General features: G+C 27.4%; 2 protein-coding genes across 2 annotated transcripts; both read left to right on the top strand.

The window, feature by feature from the left end:
* Positions 1 to 216: 216 nt before the first annotated feature.
* Positions 217 to 2,074, top strand: LOC145836954 (uncharacterized). The gene is made up of 3 exons (XM_082944723.1): positions 217 to 297; positions 1,066 to 1,224; positions 1,817 to 2,074. Exons 1-3 carry the CDS (start codon positions 217 to 219, stop codon positions 2,072 to 2,074), a joined length of 498 nt encoding a protein of 165 aa, XP_082800849.1.
* Positions 2,075 to 4,190: 2,116 nt separating this feature from the next.
* On the top strand, positions 4,191 to 17,727 carry LOC145836953 (uncharacterized). Its single transcript, XM_082944722.1, has 14 exons — positions 4,191 to 4,284; positions 7,816 to 7,880; positions 8,667 to 8,727; positions 9,058 to 9,177; positions 9,446 to 10,089; positions 10,250 to 10,310; positions 10,444 to 10,543; positions 12,444 to 12,499; positions 15,259 to 15,386; positions 15,675 to 15,741; positions 15,954 to 16,016; positions 16,276 to 16,338; positions 17,295 to 17,474; positions 17,603 to 17,727. Exons 1-14 carry the CDS (start codon positions 4,269 to 4,271, stop codon positions 17,725 to 17,727), a joined length of 1,749 nt encoding a protein of 582 aa, XP_082800848.1. The 5' UTR covers positions 4,191 to 4,268.
* Positions 17,728 to 18,981: the final 1,254 nt, after the last annotated feature.

Below are 18,981 nucleotides of genomic sequence, written 5' to 3'. Positions count from 1 at the left end.
AATAAAAGAAGGGTTTTGAAAACTTTCAAATTTAATTATAACAGTTTAACAACAAAACCATCTTTTTAAATACTGAGCAACAAAACTGTAAATTTGCTACACTTTGATACAAGTAGTTATCGTATTGTACGGCAAGTAATTTTTCATGTAAATAATAATAATTCAATGCAGTAACATTTTTTTAATTACGCAGAAACTTTATACATATAATTTGTAATGGAACAAGTCGAAGTTAGGTATGGTAATCGCAGTCTGACTGTGAACATGGACCTAAGTAATGACGTCATGCTTCTGAAGGTTAGATAACTGCATAAATGTACGAGTTGTTTTAAATAAAAATTTCAATGTTTTAAATACAAAAACTCTTTTGAAGGTCTACCTTCGCGACATATACTTTTTTATTTAAATTGTTATACCATTTAGTTATTTTACTTAAAGGTATTATACTACTTGTATGTGTATTCATTAATTTTTTTCTTACTTGTTACCAACTTATCAATTAATTTAAATTAAAGGTTTTATACTACCTGTATGTGAAATCATTAATTTTTTTCTTACTTGTTACCAACTTATCAATTAATTTAAATTAAAGGTTTTATACTACCTGTATGTGAAACCATTAATTTTTTTTTTTTACTTGTTACCAACTTATCAATTAATTTAAATTAAAGGTTTTATACTACCTGTATGTGAAATCATTAATTTTTTTTTTTACTTGTTACCAACTTATCAATTAATTTAAATTAAAGGTTTTATACTACTTGTATGTGAAATCATTAATTTTTTTTTTTTACTTGTTACCAACTTATCAATTAATTTAAATTAAAGGTTTTATACTACCTGTATGTGAAATCATTAATTTTTTTTTTTTACTTGTTACCAACTTATCAATTAATTTAAATTAAAGGTTTTATACTACCTGTATGTGAAACCATTAATTTTTTTTTTTTACTTGTTACCAACTTATCAATTAATTTAAATTAAAGGTTTTATACTACCTGTATGTGAAATCATTAATTTTTTTTTTTTACTTGTTACCAACTTATCAATTAATTTAAATTAAAGGTGTACCTTCACGTAATACATGGTGTTCCCTACCAAAATCTCAAACTGATGCACCAAGGAATAAAGTTGGCAGACTGCCTCATCCTTCAGAGAATGAAAGACGTGTATTTCAATGACGTCACAATGACTTTGACTATGACCACCAACTCTGACCCATTTGTAAGTGCTTGTAATAATTTTATTTGACTAAATATTTTTTTTTCATCTTTTTTTTGAATATTTAATTTTTGTTTGTTTATTATACAAGTACTTAAATACTTGCCAGCTGTTGTCAAATAACAATTTTTTAAAATAAATATTCTCTTCTAAATGGTGTTTTTATTGGCTAATAATGATTTTACTTGGTATATTCAAATGTTCACATTGTTTAGAGAAGTTAATCTAATTAGAGTAGTTTTCTTGATTATTAACTTAATTATACTGTCTGGAATCAAAAAAAAAAAAATAACCTATTGTTAGTTTATTTGGAATATCTCTTTAAGATGATGTCGTTGAATAGTTACTAATAAAATCAAACAGTGTCTTCAACAAAAATATTTCAAAGCAACTAACGTGTAGCTTGTCCTGGACATGACTTTAAACTGTATCCTGGTGTATGACTCGATAACCGAAGGTTTTTTCATACAACAGGTCCTTGGACCAAAAATTTGAGCGTATTTTTTTTTCGTTCAATAAACATATATTATACAGCGCTCAATTGAAAAACAATAGAGTAATCAATAAAATTATAAATAATATCCTAATCTGTCAGGTATTCCTTGAAGAGGTCAAAGTTATTTTCACCAATTGGAACCATGAGGGCAGAAGTATCCAGGGTCTGCTCTTCAGCTCCCTGGAGACGATCGGAGAAGTGAAGGGAGCTGTGGTCAGGAGACTCGGTTATCCGGCAAGTTACGTCGACCGCGCCACGCTCATGTTCAACGGAAGGAAGCTGGCAAACTTCAGAACTCTGCTCAGTTGCAATGTTAAAAAGATGGCAGTGGTTTATTGTCATCTAAACATGCAATAATGCTGAGATGGCAATAATAATAATTAATTAATAATTTAGTAGTATTTAATTAGTAGGATTTTTTTTAATGAGGGTGCATAACACTAGGTGGCTTTTAAATTAGAACTTTAAGTGTATAATGGTGTTTAGTATGCAATCGTTTACAAATAGTAGAGCTTTTTTGAAAATATTTTGCTCTATTAATTTTTTTATTAATGCACAATTTTTATTTTTGTTCTTTGAGCCACCTCTGTTTTTTTATTTTAATTAATTCTGTCTACAGTGAGTTCAGGAGTTGAACTTTCGGGTAATTCTTATTTTTTCTAAGCAAATGAGTTTCTTCGGGCTACATCACCCCGATGAGTTCATAAAAACTTATGGGTTTTTATGTTTTCTTTGAGGGAATTTATTTTGTTAAGTCAAAAAACCACGCTGTTTTTATATATGTTCAAATTTGAATTTTCTAATGATATAATAACTTTTATTTTCTAACAACAAATTATTTAAAAACCTTTCAAGTGGGCTCTGTAGAAAGTGATTCTGTTTATGTAACCACATTATTTTCTAATTATATGCATATAGTGTCTAAGTTGCTGGTAGTATTTAATAATAAATTCAAGATTTTATTGTTCTTTTTGTAACTTAGAAATGTAGTGAAAATGTTATGATTTAAATGTTTTTTCTATGAACGAAATGTTTGTCACAACTTTGCAATGAATAAATTAACTTTTTTATTTTTGTTTGTGTTTTTTTCTATAATTATACTTTATAAAACGACAAAAAAGACGCTAAAAATGTTATGTCCTTGGACTTAATGCACGAAAAAACCTTTCGGTTATCGAGTCGGATACCTTTTAACTTCTTGTCCGAAAAAATTAAGTTCTGTTTTCAAATTGGTTAATAACAAAGTTTATTTAAACATTAAAACATTTAAACTAATATCGACATTGTTTTTAGTTTATAATTAACTACCTTTCAGTTTACACATCATACTTAGCTTAAAATCTAAACGATTTAACAATTTACAGAAGGCTTCAAAATAAAATTCTATTATTTATAATAAAATTTTAAAGTTTTTTAACTAAATTGAAAAATAATTCTAATCTTTAAACATTAATAAACCTCTGTACGCATGAACTCAAAATTTTATTGTTGTTTAAATTTTTAAGTCAAAATGGCATTTTTGTTTAAAATATCTAACCAAAATAATGTTTTTGCTAAAATATTAATTCTACAAATTGGTTAATCTTTTTTGCCTTTCTATAGATTTTTTTAGTAAATATTAATTTCTTAAAATTTTTACTGAGTTATTTGAGAAAATTATTTGAAGTTTAACTTACTGTGTCTCTCAAAAATATAAACTCTGTGTTGAGAGTAGTTCACTACCTACTAGATTTTTGTTATGTATGTAAAACAGGTTTCCCAAAACTTTAATTTATAACTCATAAGGTATGTGAATTTATAATTTAATATTTCATGCTTGAGTTTTACAGGCAACACACTCATCGCTAAGAAGGCAACTAAGTTGTAAATAATGCTATTTTTAATTTGCTTTAAAATTTTTCTAAATAAAAAACAGTTAATAAAAATAAAAATTTATCACAGTTATTTCTTCAAAAATAAATTGTTATAATGCTTGCTTTTTTTGACTTAGAATAGGACTTCTAAAAGAATAAAGTAAGTTTTATACAAGAAAAATTAGAATAAAGTAGTTTCATGGTTGTTTACTAAAATATTTTAGTTTAAATTCTTCAATTGTAAAAATATTTTAAGAAATGTTAAAGTAATTCAAAGTCCTTAAAAGAATTTTTCGATTATTATATAAAGATTAGTATATAAAGTTTGTTTTAACTTTGCTTAAAAGTTAATATATGTTTTTCTAACTTATTTTTTATGTAAAATAAGTAGTTTCCAAAAATCTAAAACTTTTAAATTGATTTATTAAATTTAATATTTATATAAAATCCTCATAATTAAAAAAAAAAAAAGGATTTAGACATTTTTTATATAAAAACTGATGAGTAGTTTAAATGATACAAGTAAAGATTTTTTCTCCCTGCTCTAGCACATGAAATAAGCCAAATTAAATAAATTACCCACAGTTCACATAAAATTTTCCCTCCCAAACAACATTCAAGTCATGAATTAAATTTGGAATTTTATTTTATTATCTAAAACTTTAGTTTATTAAGAAAGTGAAATATTGGAATCGAATATGTCTTACAATCAACGTGAGTTTCTTGTATCCATTTAAATTAAATTTTTGTTTTTAATTCAAAGTTTTATATGAAGATTTATTTTTATTGTACAAATCGTTTAAGTGTTGTAATATTATTTTGAAAATATTATTTTCATTAAATTAAACACAGATTTACAATGTTTTATATATATTGGTGATCAGTTGTTTAGAATATATAAGTGAGTAGTAATTTATCAATAAAACATGAGCTGAAAACTTTACTTAATTTAAAAGCAAAATAAGCCTAATTAAAGCAAATTCCTACAAACTTTTACCATAAACAATTAAAAAAAAAAGTTTTTGACTTTTTATTTTCACATCCATACTTATTCACCTTATAACACCATTCATACTGATGATGTCATTTCAATTTTTAACATTTTATCTATTATAGATTAATATAAATATATTTTAACTTCATTTTATAAATTAGTGTTCATTCATTTTTAAAGTACACAAATACTATTTTCAGAAAATACATTCGAATCAGCATTTGAGTTTTCTTACAAATCAATAAAATTTGTCTCAAAATACATAAATTGAAAAAATAAGTGCAAAAAATCTGCAATAATAAAAATTTGTTAAATGTATATCCAAATATAAATTTGAATGTGATTGTTAATAGTCATTTATGAATAAGTAACTTGAAAACTTTTGCATCAAAATTTCTAACTAAAATTTTCCAAGTTCATGTTTTATGTGGCAATATATTTTTATAATATACCTAAATTTTAATTTTAATTATAAGATGCTTTCAATTTAAAAAATAAATAATATAATGTGCCAAGGTCTGCAGGATCTAATTCTTTTGTTTAGGGACCAAATTAAAATTAAGCAAATAAAATACTAAAATATTCTGAAGTTCTTGTAAATTATTATTTCCTTTTTTTTAGCTAAAAATAAAAATACTTAGATCGGAAAACATTTAACTTAAGCAGCATATTTAAATTAGGTTGAAGTATTTAGTTATTTTATTCAGGGTTCGTGCGGGTCAGGCTAAATTAGGCTAAATCAGTTTTTTTATTTAAAAATTTTAGATTCTCAGTTTTTCTCAGTTTAAATGATTGAAAATTTTGGATTAAAAAAAGAGAAATCTTTTTAAGATCAAATTGAGATGTGAATTTATTTCTAAATAATTATTTAGTTATTTAAGACAAAATCAGTCAGTATTTGTTAAAATAAATGCTTAAAACCTTTTGCTGAATCTCTAAAAATTATTTAAGAATCTTCATTATTTAGTTTTGAGTAGATTATATACATCATAATTATGAAAATTCATAAAAAAGTTCAGTTTAAACATTACAGTTTAGTTCAACAACTTAGCTGTTTGTTTAAATTTTAATACTCAAGTAAGCGTTTTATTTTAAATTTTAATAAAACACAACAATGCATATCATTTTAAAATAAATTTTCTGATTATAATGTTTTTACTTAATGCTTACTTAAATTGAACAATTGTGTATTGTAATATATATTACATTTTTATTTTAGTAATAGATAAGATATAACACTTGATTTAAAACTTAGCACTGAAAATATTTGTTATGGTAACGGCATAGGGGGGTCAATCACCTTTTTCACAATTTAGTCTTATTTTATTGAGTTGTATTGTAACTAAGCTATGAGTTGCTTTTGCAGATTTTTAAAGCTCAAAATATTTTTGAGATAAAGCTGGTTGAAGTTGGAGACTACAATAGTACTAATCAAAACCCCTAAATACTTAAAATGACTTCTATATGGGATTTTCCTTACTTTGAAAAATGTCAGGCTAAATTGGTCTCAGTCAGGCTAAATGAAAAAAAATTCGCGCACAAACCCTGTTTATTATATAAATAAAAAGAGTTATTATGCAACTTTAAATAATAAATAACTTTCCTTGTTTTCAAATTGTAGATGACATAGATTTTCTAAGTAAAAGACCTTGTGTGGCATTTCACAATTATTAACTTATAATAATCAATTTGAGTTCTCTACATTAAAGGAAATGTTTTTTAGTGTAAACTTAAGTTTTAGCAAAAAAACAGTTTACAAATTTTTTTTTATTAAGGTTGTTAGCAACTTATGTAATTTTACCAAGTTCTCAAGTTTTAAAAAAAACATTATCTCATTCCATTAAGATATTGTCAACATAAAATAGGTAAAATAACTATATTAGAAAGTTAATTTAAACAGGGTTGCCAAAAAACATATCCTATAATTTAGAAAAACCTGGAATTTCAAACAAAATCACTAAAAAACTGAAATTTATAAACATTTTTGTAATAAAATTTTGATTAGGTACAGGGAATATATCATATAGATAAAAAAGTTGTATTGTTTTTTTTCATTAAATAACTCATTTTAAGTAGCAGTACTTTATCTTTTTAAAGTTGATTTACTATTTAAGACAGACGACTATTTAACTTCAGTTTAATTTTATGCTGGAAAAAGTTACAAAAAACCTTTGGCAATCCTTGTTAAACCATAAATACTTAAATTTAAAAAATAATCTTATACATTGCTCTATACGGGTACCTGTAAAACTAAACAAAAATAATTTCAATACTTAAGCAACAAATGTCTAAAAATTAACAGAAAAAGATATGGCATCATCCAAGAATGCCAAAGATCAGAGTATGTTACACAGGAAAATTTTATTTATCTATAAATTGTAAAGGCTTTTAAGCCTGCATTTTTGTTCTTTTGAATATAAAACCTTAAGAAATTTAAAACATTTAAATTATTTGATTTTTAAAAATCTTTGTACTACTACATTTGCTACTTTTAAAATTACACTTTTTAAATTTCTAACTTTAATTTTTTAATTTTTCTTTGGTTGAATAAACTATTAGTCAAACTTTATAAACTAACTTCAGAAATTACTGCATGACAAAACGTCTAATAGCACATAATAGTAGTTCTTATTATTTTTAGATTTTATTTCTATAGCAATAGAATTTCACACAAATTTTGTTATACATTTTTTAAGTTCATAGTAAGAAGTTATAATCTTTGAGTTAATGCATAACTTATTACAGGGGTTGGCAAACTGCAGCCTATGTGTCGCATTTGAAATTTTTATTTACCTTATCTAATGTAATTTTGTTTAAATAATAAAGATTAGTTTTATTTTTAAAAAATAATATGCTGCCTATATTTATTGTTTAAAAAATTTAGTAAAAATTTGTATTTTTGATCACATTAAAATTGGTCCTTTTTAACCCGCCGACCCCTGGCTTAGTATTTCTTAAGGTCCTTTTTTACTTCAGAAAAAAAAATTCTTATTTTAAACAACAAAATTTTCACCTACTTCCTACTTTTATCTATTGTTTTATTTTTTTGTGCATGGGAGTTTAGTATAAAAACCAGTCTAAGTTTAAATTTTCAAACAAATTTCTAAATTAGTATTTGATACACAAACAAGTTTTAATTTTATTTCTACAATCTTTGCAAAAACAACTAGTTCATAAAAAAATAATAAATTACAACCCTTGAAAAACTATTTTGCTGATTAACAAACAATTTTAATAAATTATGTTTTCAGAATGGAACCCTAATGCTCAACAGCAGTATTACAACAACCAAATGCCAGCCAAGCCTGGTCAGCAGGTATGTGCTATTGTTTATGTTATTAATTGTGGTATGAAATAAATGTTTTGTATGTTTACAGGGTTGCAATAAACCTGGAAAAATCTAAAATTTGAGAAATTTTGAAAAAAATCTAGAATTTTGAATACTAATATTTGTTAACCAGGAAAAACCTTGAATTTTAAATAAAATTTTGATTTGACAGGAAAGATGATTCTTATTGATAAAAAGTTGTTGTCATCACTAAAAATGTTTTTTACCATTGAAAAACACATTTAAAGTAGCTTTACAGTATCTTTTTAATGTTGCTATACTATTAACAGTTTTCAGCCTTTAACTTAGCTATAAACTTGAAATGACCCAAAAGTATGTACCTAAACACCTGGAAGAAGTTCAAAAAACCTGGTTGAAACTTCTAAAAAACCAGTGGCAATCCTGTTATAAGTATTCCTAAATCAATAAGGACCTTAAGTGATTAGTTATATATTTTCTTAGGAATACCATTGATTTTAATGTTTGTTGGAAAACACCATTACAATTTCTCTTATAAACTTTTTATATGCTTTTCCAGTGTTTATTATTAAAAGTATAGATTAAAAAAAACTTCTGGTTTTTAGTTTTCCAAAAAAAGTTGGTAATGCTTTAATAAATTTCTATTTAGCCAATAAGCCATAGGGGGGAAGGAGGCAAATCAACTTTTTACATTTTGAACTTATTTGGTAAACTAAGTTTTTGCAATTTATTTAAAGTGTTAAACCAACTTGTTAGTTAACTTATATATTAAAAAAATAATAATTTACATTTCAGCAACCTCAGCAAGGTTATGGAGCCCAACAAGGTTATGGAAGTTATGCTGGTTACAACCAAGGTAAGTTGATTTAATTAAAAAATATTCAAATTTTATTTATAATACAATTGTTACTACTAATTTATCTAATATTTTTTCAAGGTTTTTGTCAAATTATGTTGCATTCAAGTCAAATCAACTTAAAATTTTACTAAAAATATGAAGTATTTTTTAACAAACTAAAATAGATAAAAAAAGACGAAGTACTGATTATAAAACAAAGCATTAGTTTTTAGCCCCATGTATCTTTGCTGCAATATAGTCAAGTAAAAAAAAAGTGTGAAATTTAAGTTTAGAGGTTCATGTGAGTAATAAAGGTTTAAAAGTTAAAAAAAAAATAAATATTTGCAGCACCACCACCAGCACCAGTGCCCCCAGCAGACAACAAAGCGGCAGGTGACAGCAAACCTGCTGAAACAAAACCCCCTCAAGCAGGAGGATACCAGGGTTATGGTCAGCAACAGCAAGGAGGTGATTAATTTGATTTTGAAATCAGAACTTTTATGTTCTTTGTATTTTTAATAAACTTTGAATTCAAGTTCCCAGTTTGCTTAAATATTTCCAGCTTACTAAACATTCACCTTTAATAAAATTTTATGTCCCTAATTTAACCTTGATATCAATTAGCCACAACAGCTTCAAATTGTTAAATTATTATACAAGTTATTCAAAAACTCACCTGGTTATACATATTTAAAAACTGTGTTTTAGCAATTTCATTAAAAAACCAATCAAACAGGCCAGTACGGAGGTTACCAACAGCAACAAGGATACGGCCAGCAACCTGCCGGAAACGGGGCCCAGCAGTACGGTCAGCAGAAGCCACCCCAACAGCAACAGGGCCAATACGGTCAGCAACCCCAGACCCAGCAGTCTCAGTATGGACAGCCGCAGGGTTATGGACAACAAGGACAGTACGGCCAACAGCAGTACGGTCAGCAACCTCAACAAGGGCAGCAGAGTGGCAACGGAAAGCCGCCAGCATCTCAGGGTGCCAGCCAGCCACCTCAACAAGGGCAGCAGCAGTACGGTCAGCAGCAAGGAGGCTACGGCGGCCAACAGGGCCAGAACAAAGGGTACGGCCAACAGCAAGGTCAGGGATATGGCCAGCAGGGAAACCAGAGCCAGGGCTATGGACAGCAGCAGGGTGGCCAGAACAAGGGGTATGGACAGCAGCAGGGTCAAGGTTATGGTGGCCAGCAGCAAAACAAGGGTTACGGTCAGCAAGGTGGTCAAGGAGGCTTTGGAAGACCCGATGCTGGTAACCAGGGCGGAAGGGCACCGTACGGTGACAACAAGCCCAGAGACGATTACCAGAGAAGAGATGGTCCTCCGTCCAACAGAGGTGGTGGAAGATTTGACGGTGGAAATGACCGCGGAGGCGTTGGTTTTTTAGAATATAAATAATTAAAACATTTTAAAAGTTAAATAAAGTAGAAGTAATCAATTGTGCTACACTTAAACACTAAAGTTTAAGTTTTTCTGCCAAACTAACTTAACAGGTTCTATTTATTCCAAAATTTTAGTTTAATTTTTTTTACAGTACGACAACAGAGGGGGCCGAGGAAATGACAGAGGAGGATATGGTGGCAATAGTGGAAGAGGTTAAAAAAAATAATTATTTATAAACAATAAATATTAGTTTTCATTTCTCAAATTACAAATTTGTTGCCAATTAGCTAACAAAAGAAATTATTATTATGTTTTTAAACTATAACATGATATAAAATTATTCAGGTCGTGACATGGACAGACAAGGGGGTTACGACAGGAGAGATGACAACAGAGGCGACAGTAGAGGGGGTTACGACAACAGACAAGGCGGATACGATAACCGGTGAGTAATATCTTGTACGTTTCTCATAAGTATGGTTGGGATAAGTTGGTGTGTAAAGGGGAATAGAAGGGGATTGGGGTAAATGATAAAATGAAAATTTGGTTGTTGTGTATAAATTTCAACATGTTTCTAATAGAGTTTAGCTAATTTAGTGAAGGGAATTATAAGGGGAGTTGAAAAAAATATAATCGATTGTTGCTTAATTATAATAATAAATGCATAAGTTTTCAAATATTTTTGACAAACAGAGTTGAAGTAAATTAATCTGTAAAGATTAAATTAACAGTACTGGGATAAATGGTAAAATTTAAATTTATTATCTGAGTTAAAGTCTTTCTTATTTCCAAAATTATATGCAAAAGTAGCGCTCATCTGTTTATTGAAGGTAAGTTAAAAATTTAAATTTGAATAAAAAAAAAAAGCAAATTGGGGTTACTATAGTGTACATACATAAAAGCGTTTTTTGGTATATGGATACAAATATAACTTTTTTTTCATGGACTATTCTTTGTGATCAAACTAGATACAATAAATCTTAAGTAGTAGTACATATATAATTTTTTATAAATAAGTTATTTAGAGTATTTTACTAACATCAACTCAAGCATAACAAAATCAACTGAGAACTAATTAAATTACTAACCATCTGAAATATTCGAGGTGACCACATATACAGATCTTGTTCTAATGATAGAAGTATTTAATAATTGTCACAGTTTACAATGAAAATGAATAAATTCGCATAAGGCCTGTATTATTATGTAATGTTATTAAAAATGGTATATTTTTGCAGACATTGTAAACTGTAAAAGTTAAACTAATTGGTGTATATGTAGTCAGAAATAAATTAAAAAAAAAAAACAAAAAATGTTTTGCTTGACATAAATTGCTTGTATGCTGAAGAAAGCTATCATGAAATGTTTTAGTCTTGTAAATAATACCAAAATTGAACAGTCTAATTTATTCGGAAAGAAAAAACACTTATATGAAAATAATAAAGTTTTTACTGTATGAATCAAGTTTAAGTGGTCACCTTGAATGATTAAAAAAAGTAAAGATTAGTAGTATTAGAATATTGTTGTACTGCTGTATTTTTGTATATCAATTTAGTTTTTCAGATCTGGACTTCGATTGCTAATGGATAACAAATTATTATATTTAATGAATTATTAAAAATTTTGTATGAATTAACTGTTAAGTAGATTATAGAACACAATTAGAGTCTTAATATATTTAAAAATAGCTCTAGCTATTTATCAACCGAACGTAATTATAAAATCATTTTTGAAGGAAGACTTAGTTTTATTTCCAAATAGTAATGTTTGGCGGAAATATATTTTAATGTATATTAGAAAACTATAAAAAAGTTATGTAGAAAAGCTTTGAAATAAACATGGTTTGAGAATTTAAACTTAATCCTTTCTGAAATTACCAAAAACGTATACAGTTTTACCAAATTTTACTCATTCAAAACAACTTTTTTGTCAATAATTATAAGAATCTACATTTAAAAAACCTGATACACCATTTATATTTTACTAAGTTGTTGCTGGTCTCTGTCAGGTGTATAAAATAGTTTAGTATTTGAGTTTTATTACTTAAGAATATTAATTGACAACGTTTTGTTGTAAATGAGGGTATATAAATTAGAGTAAATATAAAAAAGTTAAAGGTAAATGCAGTTCAAAATTGCCACTGCTATGTATTTCATAATTTAATAGTTTTTAATAAAATATTGTTAAATAGATTATTTACTAATAGAGTTACTAGTATTTTTGCAAGAATATATAAAAAAGCGAGCTTTACTATTTCACAACACACCTGTATACGGTTGTCTTATTAGAAATTGGTGCATCACATATGCACAAGTAAATTAACAAGTTACAATTCATATCTACAGTGGAAACCGAGGCAACGACTCAAATGGAAATGGTTATCAGAGCAACAGGCCACAAGGTATTTTCACAAAAAAAAGTATCATTAGTATAAGTGTTGTTTTAATATTTCCACACCATTGGTGTTTTTACTGTTTGATTTTAACTTTAAAAGAGTAACTATTTAGTATATTTTTGTAGTTATGCTTGGTAAAAAAAACACAATTTTTTTAAAGTTTAATCTTATAAGTTTTATGTTTTAAGCATTCATTAAAGTTATATTACCTGTACGATTAGTATAGTATTTGATATTAAAAGTATTAACTACAGCCATAATGTACCCAAAAGAGTAATTTAGAGTAAATGCACTTCAAAACTGCTACTGCTATGTATTTCATAATTTAAAGAAAACTTAATCTTTTGAGATGTTTTTTATCACAGCCTGGAAGTTAACTTAGTACCCATCAAAGACCCTCATAAATTTCGAATTGATTATCTTGGTTAGATCTCTTGAGGTCTTATTTAAACATATGCTTATCATATGTACAAATTCAAAATAAAATAAACAAAATGATCGAATAAAGGAGTTTATAAAGAAATATTGAAAAAGACAAATATAGATTTATTTAGACAGCTTTGTTTAAGCTACGCGTAGTAAACGAAGTTGAAAATACCTTACTAAATAGTTGATTACTAAACATGGAAATCAAAATCTAACTATTTTAAAATAATACTTGCTTAAAGCTGCATTCAAATAAAAAACGAACAGTCTATAAATATAATTAACAGAAATGGCCTAGTTGTGTTATGCTGGTTATTTGTTAACAACAAGTCAATTTCTTTACTGAGTTGTACATAATTTACAGATAATTTATTGATATTATTTTAACATTACTCAGAAAACCTACCATGGTTTTGTTATGATTTTGCAAAATCTTAGAAGTATAGCTTAATCTTATTAATTAAACACATAATTTGTTTTCTTGTATACCTTATATCAAAAATTTGAGTTGAATTATATTACTTGAACTACATATTCCAAAGTTTGAGTTGTATATCCCAACCTTGTTATGTTTAGTTATGTCCTCATTTTAGAAATCTACTAAGTATTACTTGATCAGGAGAAACTTGTAATTTACGGTATATTAGTTTACTATCACTTGTTAATAGATAAAAGTGCAATAGTTCTATTTTTTAATAATCTTTCTTAAATTCTTTGAAATCTTATCCGCAGATAGTATTTTATTTTCTCTATTTATGCGTTGAACACTCTATACCAATCAATGTCTTCAAACCAATCTTTGGTTTTATAAATGATAAAAATAAATGGTTTTATATTTCAAAAAGATCTGAGTGCAAAAAAATACATATTATGCAAAATATACAACCTGCAGTTAAATTCAGTATATATGACCAAATATTTTAGCCTTGTCATGCATACTGAATAATAGGTCTTTAAATGTTTACTTATTTAGAAAAAAATCATACTTATAGTTACAGTAGTTGTTTAAATATCTTGTTCCTTCCTTATTAAGCAATGTTTTTTTCTTATCTTTTTTATACTTAATTAGTTTCATTGGCAACTACTAGACTTGGAAATTTAGTACATTTATTTTAATTTTAAAATGACAGTAAAAAAGAAAATGAAACTTCTATGTTTATTATTTACAATTTTTTTAAATGCAAAAACTTCATCTGACTAGTGGCTCAAAGTTTTTGCAAAACAAATTTATTGGCTGTTGCAACTAGCCAATGTGTAGAAAAATGAAAATTCTTGAATAAACAAAAAATTAACTAATATATTAATGGTGTGCACGACTATTCGAATTCGGACAATCCAAATTCTTAAAAAAATTGAAAGGGCCACAACTTAAAAAGTAATGTATATTTTTCAAATAAAAAAAATATATATGATGGTCCTAATAATATCTACGAGCCATTTTTTTCTTTTTGCAAAACATTAAATATATTCTCAGATATGGCTTAAATAAAGTAAAAAACATAGTTATTTTTTGTAATTTTGAAGTATCTTTATAAATGTTTAAGATTTTGCAAAATAAAAAGTGGCTTTTAGATATTAATAAGATCTACATATTTTTTTTTTCAAATTTGTACTACTTTTTGGGATATAGTCTTAAGAATTTGAATTGTCATGTAACAATATTAATGTTTATTCCTGTAGAAATTGTTTAAAACCTGACATTGGTAAAAATAACTGACAATGCAAAAATATTTGTTATTAGCTTGAAAAAAAAGAAAGTATTGATAACTAGCATTGATTTGGTCACATACAAAATTTTTTGAGCTATCCAGACCAGTATTGTGAAAAATATTTCTAATAGTAATCTAAAATCAAATTGTTTATTTAGAAAATACTGGGCAACTTGAAGACTAAAATTGTTAAAAATCTCAAAATACACATAAATATATATAAATATATTGGTCCAAGCTTTCAGTGCTATTATTTGAAGGTTATTAAGTTTTAAAGAATTGAATAAAAGTTAGTTTTTCATATACTTATTTTCTTAGGTTTTTGGAAATACATGGTTTTGTTATTAATATCTTATATACATATATTGGGTCTCTAAGAAAGCATTAAAGAAAGCAATGAACCTGCAACCATGCATTTATTTATTGACATTCATGATCATATTTGAATTAAGAGCTATCCCCAAAGAATTGAGTCACTTATTTATTAATTACCAGAAAAACTATCAATGATTGGGTTGAACAAATGTCTTAATGAAAAAGGTTCTAAAAAAAACGATTCCTCTATTAACTGATGTTGATAATTTGTAAAAATAGTTAAAATTTAAATTAAATTGCAAATACAACGAACAGCGGCGCAACCGGTGCAACAGGAAGTGCAGAGTGGGCCACCCAGCGACACCATTTTCGTCAGCGGACTGCCGAAAAATGTGACCAGTCAGCAAATTGGTGACTTCTTCGGACAAATCGGCATTGTCAAGGTTTGATTTGTTGTGTGATGTCAGTTTAAAAACTAGTTCGGTTTACAAAATACATTTGTAATTATAGATTAAAGTGAGTATGTAAGACGCAAGATTCATGTATTTTAACATATCAAGAATTGTTTTAAAATAACCATTTACATTTAAAAACGACTATAAAAAGTTGTTGATGATTAAAATTTTTTTTATAGCATATAAACAAGTCTTTTTTTCTTAATTATAAATTTATTTGTGGTTTTAAGAAATAAGCTTTGAATTATTATGATTGTATGTATAAATCGGTAACAGAAAGACAAACGAACTGGAGAGTTGAAGATTTACATGTATAATGACAAGGAAACTGGCCAGCCTAAAGGTAATAAAAATAAATGAAAAATATATCAAAAGAGCTAATGTACTTCAATACATATGTTGTAACTCCTTAGATTTTAATTTGAGAACTGGTAAAGTTTCAACCATAAGTACTAAGATTAATAGATTATTCTATTTGGTAACCAAGTAACTACTTTGAAAGTAAATACTTGTTTAATTACCAATAATATTTTGTAATCATATAGTTATTTACAGGCGAGTGCACAGTAACTTATGACGACCCACCGAGCGCCCATGCTGCTATTAATTGGTTTAACAGTTAGTTTTTGTCGCATTATTATTTTTTGAACTTAAACTTAACTGCTCCATGTGGAAATATTTAAAAATTAAATTTAAACTTAGTCGCTCTTCTAAGTTTGTGTCTTTTGTTTCCAATATTTGATTTTAAAGTTTGAAACAAATTGTATTAGGAAAATACTCCTTGAAACTGATTATCAGTGTTTTAAATAATTTTCATTTAAAAATGATCTCAAATGAAGCAAAGATGACAAGTCACAATATTTTTATTTCTTTTCAGAGAAACCATTTAACGGACAAGGCGAATTGTCAGTCAGTTTCACACAAAGAAAAGCTTGGACTGGTTAGTAAGAGTTTTTATTTATAATAAGCAGTTTATAATGTTAAGTATATGACATTTAGTTTTAATAAATTTAAGATTTTTGTGGGAAAAATGCCATGTATATTTTTACTAGTTATTTCTTAAATATTTAAGAAGCTAAATAAACTTTGATGGAAAAGTTGTTGTTATTAAAAATGTAAATGCTGACAGTTCAAAAGAAAGCTTTTTACTTAATCTTTACTTTTGATTTGCGTCAATTGAATTGTAACATATCTTATACAAACAAAAACCTTTTCCTTTCAAACTTTTTTAACAGCAAGTTAAAAATCAAACTCATTTAATCAATACTTTTATCATTATGTTTTTGACAAACATAAAGATCATAACAGTGTAAAATTTGAATACAAAACATATAGTAAGTTTAAGGAAGTTTTAAAATATAAACATAATTAAATCAAAAAACTTCTTATAGTTAGTCTTAAAAGATTCAAAACAATGTTTATTGCATTGTAACTTAACTAATCAAACCTCTTAATTTCTCCACTTTAATAATTCTGTTATATAATTTTAATGCAATTTTCTAAGTCAAACACGAAAAACGCTATAAGCTCTTGATCAACTTATTTTTCTAATTGATAATAATTGTCGCAATGGCAGGTGTAATGTTAAGTTAAATTGTCATCGCAAGATTTTGTAACGTCATGTTTGTAAACATGCTTTTAACTATATATAATTGTTTTTGCTGTGCTGTATTCAGGAGAACTTTAAAACCGATGGCATATATATGGTTAGTTAACAAATACAACTCATCATGAAATTTAGGGCATTTCAGAGAGTTTGAAAGTGAGGGCATGCCTTTTGATAACAGGGTTGTCAAGAAACCTGAAAAGTCTGGAAACTGTAAATTTAATAAAATAATAATTACAACTTATTTACGTTCTAAGTTACGCAATAATCAACAAACTATCTTCGAACAGGAGAAAAAGGGGGCCGGGGTCGCGGAGGGTCGCGAGGTGGAGGTTTCCGCGGGGGAAGGGGCGGCGGAAGGGGAGGATTCGACAGGAGGGGCGGTGGCAACAGGGGCGGTGGGGGAAGGTACGGAGACAGGGGCGGCGACGATTACCAGGGAGGAGGAAGGAGTTACGGCGGTGACAGGGGTGAGTATGACGTCATAATTGTTAATAATTATTATATAGTACTAGTTTTATATTTAGTTTTCTTGCAAAATAACCAAACTTTATTTTACATATTAAGCAAAATTTTTAACAAATTGCAACTTGAACAGGATCGGGGGGCAGAGGCGGATACGGAGGCGACCGCAACAGAGGAGGCGACAGATCGGGAGGCGACAGGCAGGGCGGGGGTAAGTGGAGAGGAGGTTCAGGAAGGGGAAGGTCCGGACCTTATTAGGGAAATCACCTGAATAGTTACGAAGTAGTAGAACTTTTTTTCATTACACATTTATGTGATGGTTGTTTAGGTAAATTTTCATACTGAACGAGCTTTTGAATGTTTTCTTTATAAAGTAGTTTTTATTGTAAACACGCATTTATTTTGTTTCGCTAATAAATGTTCAAAAACACATTTCTTCCGTTTTTAATTTCTAACTTGTTATAATTATGTTTATATCCTTTCTAACCTTTATAAATAAAAACTCCAAGAGCCACTTACCCTATGTAGTCAATTTTATTTCAGTCAGCATGGTTTTTGTTTGCGAGAAGCACCTTGGCAAGAAGTTAAATGAAATTAGATACCATTACTAGTTTATTTTACTTTTTTGCCACCTTACTTGTTATTGCCCCTTATAGCCAAAATCGCACTTAAGAGAAATCCTTAATGTGATATTTCGTCAGACTTAAAACAGAGAATAAAATAGAAGATCGAAAAAAAAATACAACTAAAGTCTAAATCAGGGTTTCTCAAAGTTTTTTTCATAAGACCCTTTAGAGAAATAAAGAAAAGCTAAATCATAAAAAAGAAAAGCCCCCTCTCTCAAAAAATAATGTTAAACCTATTTTTTGGTCTTCATCAACTTTAGAATATCTAGTGTAAGTTTCAAAACTACCTTTGTATACACAGGGTTGCCAAAAAACCTGGAATTCTAAACAATTTTACATGTTAAGTAGTAAAATTTCGATGTGACACAAAATTTATCGTATATATAAATTTTTATTTATTTAAAAACACAGTAAAAGAAGCTAAAAATAAACTTTCAATGTCGTTATACTACCTAACACAGTTTTTTTACCTTAAACTTAGTTTAAAACTAAAAGCAGACCTTAAAACGTATAATTTTAAAAACCTGGAAAATTTTTTTCAAAAACATTTGCAACCCTGTATGCACCTTTTTGCCGTTAACTTCTGAATATCAAGTGTAATTTAAAAATTACGGTTTCGTGGCCCTTTTAATAATCTCAGTTCTTTCATGATTGCTATAAAAACCTGGAATTTTAAACTATATTGACATGTAAAGAAAGAAAGTTTCGATTAAACACAAAAAATCTACCATAGAAAAAATAAATAGTTTAAGTTTTGTTAAATGAAAACACAATTAAAGTAGGTTTACAGTATCTTTTTAATGTTATTACACTGTTTCTACGACAGTTATTTTAAGTTTAGTTTCATACCAAATATGGAAAAAAAAAACTTTTTTTTAAAACTTGG

This window comes from Thalia democratica, chromosome 5 (assembly GCF_965202585.1).
Source record: "Thalia democratica chromosome 5, ktThaDemo2.hap1.1, whole genome shotgun sequence".
Taxonomy (NCBI): Eukaryota; Metazoa; Chordata; class Thaliacea; order Salpida; family Salpidae; genus Thalia; species Thalia democratica.
This window is presented reverse-complemented; position numbering and strand designations above follow the sequence as displayed.

Coding starts and splice junctions, on each gene's coding strand:
- LOC145836954 (XM_082944723.1), top strand. CDS start 217: ATGGAACAAGTCGAAGTTAGGTATGGTAATCGCAGTCTGACTGTGAAC. Junction 298..1,065: donor ATGACGTCATGCTTCTGAAG/GTTAGATAACTG, acceptor TTTAAATTAAAG/GTGTACCTTCACGTAATACA. Junction 1,225..1,816: donor CCACCAACTCTGACCCATTT/GTAAGTGCTTGT, acceptor CTAATCTGTCAG/GTATTCCTTGAAGAGGTCAA.
- LOC145836953 (XM_082944722.1), top strand. Junction 7,881..8,666: donor CAGCCAAGCCTGGTCAGCAG/GTATGTGCTATT, acceptor TTTACATTTCAG/CAACCTCAGCAAGGTTATGG. Junction 15,387..15,674: donor GACAAATCGGCATTGTCAAG/GTTTGATTTGTT, acceptor AATCGGTAACAG/AAAGACAAACGAACTGGAGA.